This window comes from Cariama cristata, unplaced genomic scaffold (genome assembly GCF_000690535.1).
Source record: "Cariama cristata isolate BGI_N322 unplaced genomic scaffold, ASM69053v1 scaffold35622, whole genome shotgun sequence".
Taxonomy (NCBI): Eukaryota; Metazoa; Chordata; class Aves; order Cariamiformes; family Cariamidae; genus Cariama; species Cariama cristata.
In genome coordinates, this window is record NW_009605012.1 from 1 (window position 1) to 1646 (window position 1646).

Consider the following 1646-nt stretch of genomic DNA (forward strand, 5'->3'; position numbering starts at 1 on the left):
TGGAGGTGCACCAGTTCTGGCCGCTGGTGGAGATCCAGTGCTCCCCGGACCTGCGCTTCTTCCTCTGCAGCATGTACACCCCCATCTGCCTGCCCGACTACACCAAGCCGCTGCCTCCCTGCCGCTCCGTCTGCGAGCGGGCCAAGGCCGGCTGCTCGCCCATCATGCAGCAGTACGGCTTCGCCTGGCCCGAGAGGATGAGCTGCGACAGCCTGCCGGTTCTGGGGGACACCGAGGTGCTCTGCATGGGATACAACCGCACGGAAGCCACCACCCTGCCGCCTTTCTTCGGGAAGCCCACACGCCCGGGCAAGGACGTGGCCAAAAACCTGACGCCGCTCGATGGGCAGCGCCCCTCTGGGCTGGACTGCGGCCGGACTTGCAAGTGCAAAGCGCCCCTGATCCCCATCTCCAAGGAGTCCCATCCGCTGTACAACCGCATCAAGACTGGGCAGGTACCCAACTGCGCCATCCCCTGCTACCAGCCCTACTTTACCCAGGATGAGAAAACCTTCGCCACCTTCTGGATCGGCCTCTGGTCCATTCTCTGCTTCCTCTCCACCTCCACCACCGTGGCCACCTTCCTCATCGACATGGAGCGCTTCAAGTACCCTGAGCGCCCCATCATCTTCCTGTCTGCTTGTTACCTCTTCGTCTCTGTGGGTTACATTGTGCGGCTGGTGGCAGGGCATGCCAGTGTGGCTTGCAACCCAGAGCACCACCACATCCACTATGAGACCACAGGCCCTGCCCTCTGCACTGTGGTTTTCCTTCTCCTCTACTTCTTCGGCATGGCCAGCTCCATCTGGTGGGTCATCCTGTCCCTCACCTGGTTCCTGGCAGCCGGCATGAAGTGGGGCAACGAGGCCATTGCTAGCTACGCGCAGTACTTCCACCTGGCCGCCTGGCTCATCCCCAGCGCCAAATCCATTGCTGTACTGGCACTCAGCTCCGTGGACGGTGACCCAGTGGCCGGGGTTTGCTACGTGGGCAACCAGAGCCTGGAGAACCTGCGGGGCTTCGTGCTGGCACCGCTGGTAGTTTATCTCTTCACCGGCAGCCTCTTCCTGCTGGCTGGCTTTGTCTCGCTCTTTCGCATCCGCAGTGTGATCAAGCAGGGCGGCACCAAGACTGACAAGCTGGAGAAGCTGATGATTCGCATCGGCATCTTCACCGTGCTCTACACCGTGCCTGCCACCATTGTCATCGCCTGCTACATCTACGAGCAGCACAACCGAGAGGCATGGGAGCAGGCGCAGAACTGCTCCTGCCCAGGGGACCTCCACCGCCCCAAGCCCGACTACGCCGTCTTCATGCTCAAGTACTTCATGTGCCTTGTGGTGGGCATCACCTCCGGTGTCTGGATCTGGTCCGGCAAGACGCTCGAGTCCTGGAGACGCTTCACAGCCCGCTGCTGCCGGGCCAGGAAGCCTGCGGGTGCCTCCGTGTATGGTGAGGCCAGCCCAGCGCTGGCGGGCAGGACGGTGCTGCCCAGCATGGCCTCCTACCACAAGCAGGTCCCACTGTCTCACGTGTGACCGGAGGGAGCCTCGGTGACCCCAGCCACAGAGAGGAGAGGGTTGCAAAGACCCTGGGCCACAGAAGAGGAGGTAGCAGCTGGGCCATCCCCGGCATCCTCAGCCCCA

The 1646-nt window shown here is 62.6% G+C and overlaps 1 protein-coding gene across 1 annotated transcript; it reads left to right on the plus strand.

Moving 5' to 3' along the window:
- Positions 1-5: 5 nt before the first annotated feature.
- LOC104158216 (frizzled-5-like) lies at positions 6-1538 on the plus strand (the record flags this gene model as incomplete). Its single annotated transcript, XM_009695800.1, has 1 exon — positions 6-1538. A coding segment is annotated over one exon (1533 nt), but the record flags the coding sequence as incomplete, so codon positions are not given.
- Between the last annotated feature and the right edge of the window lie 108 nt (positions 1539-1646).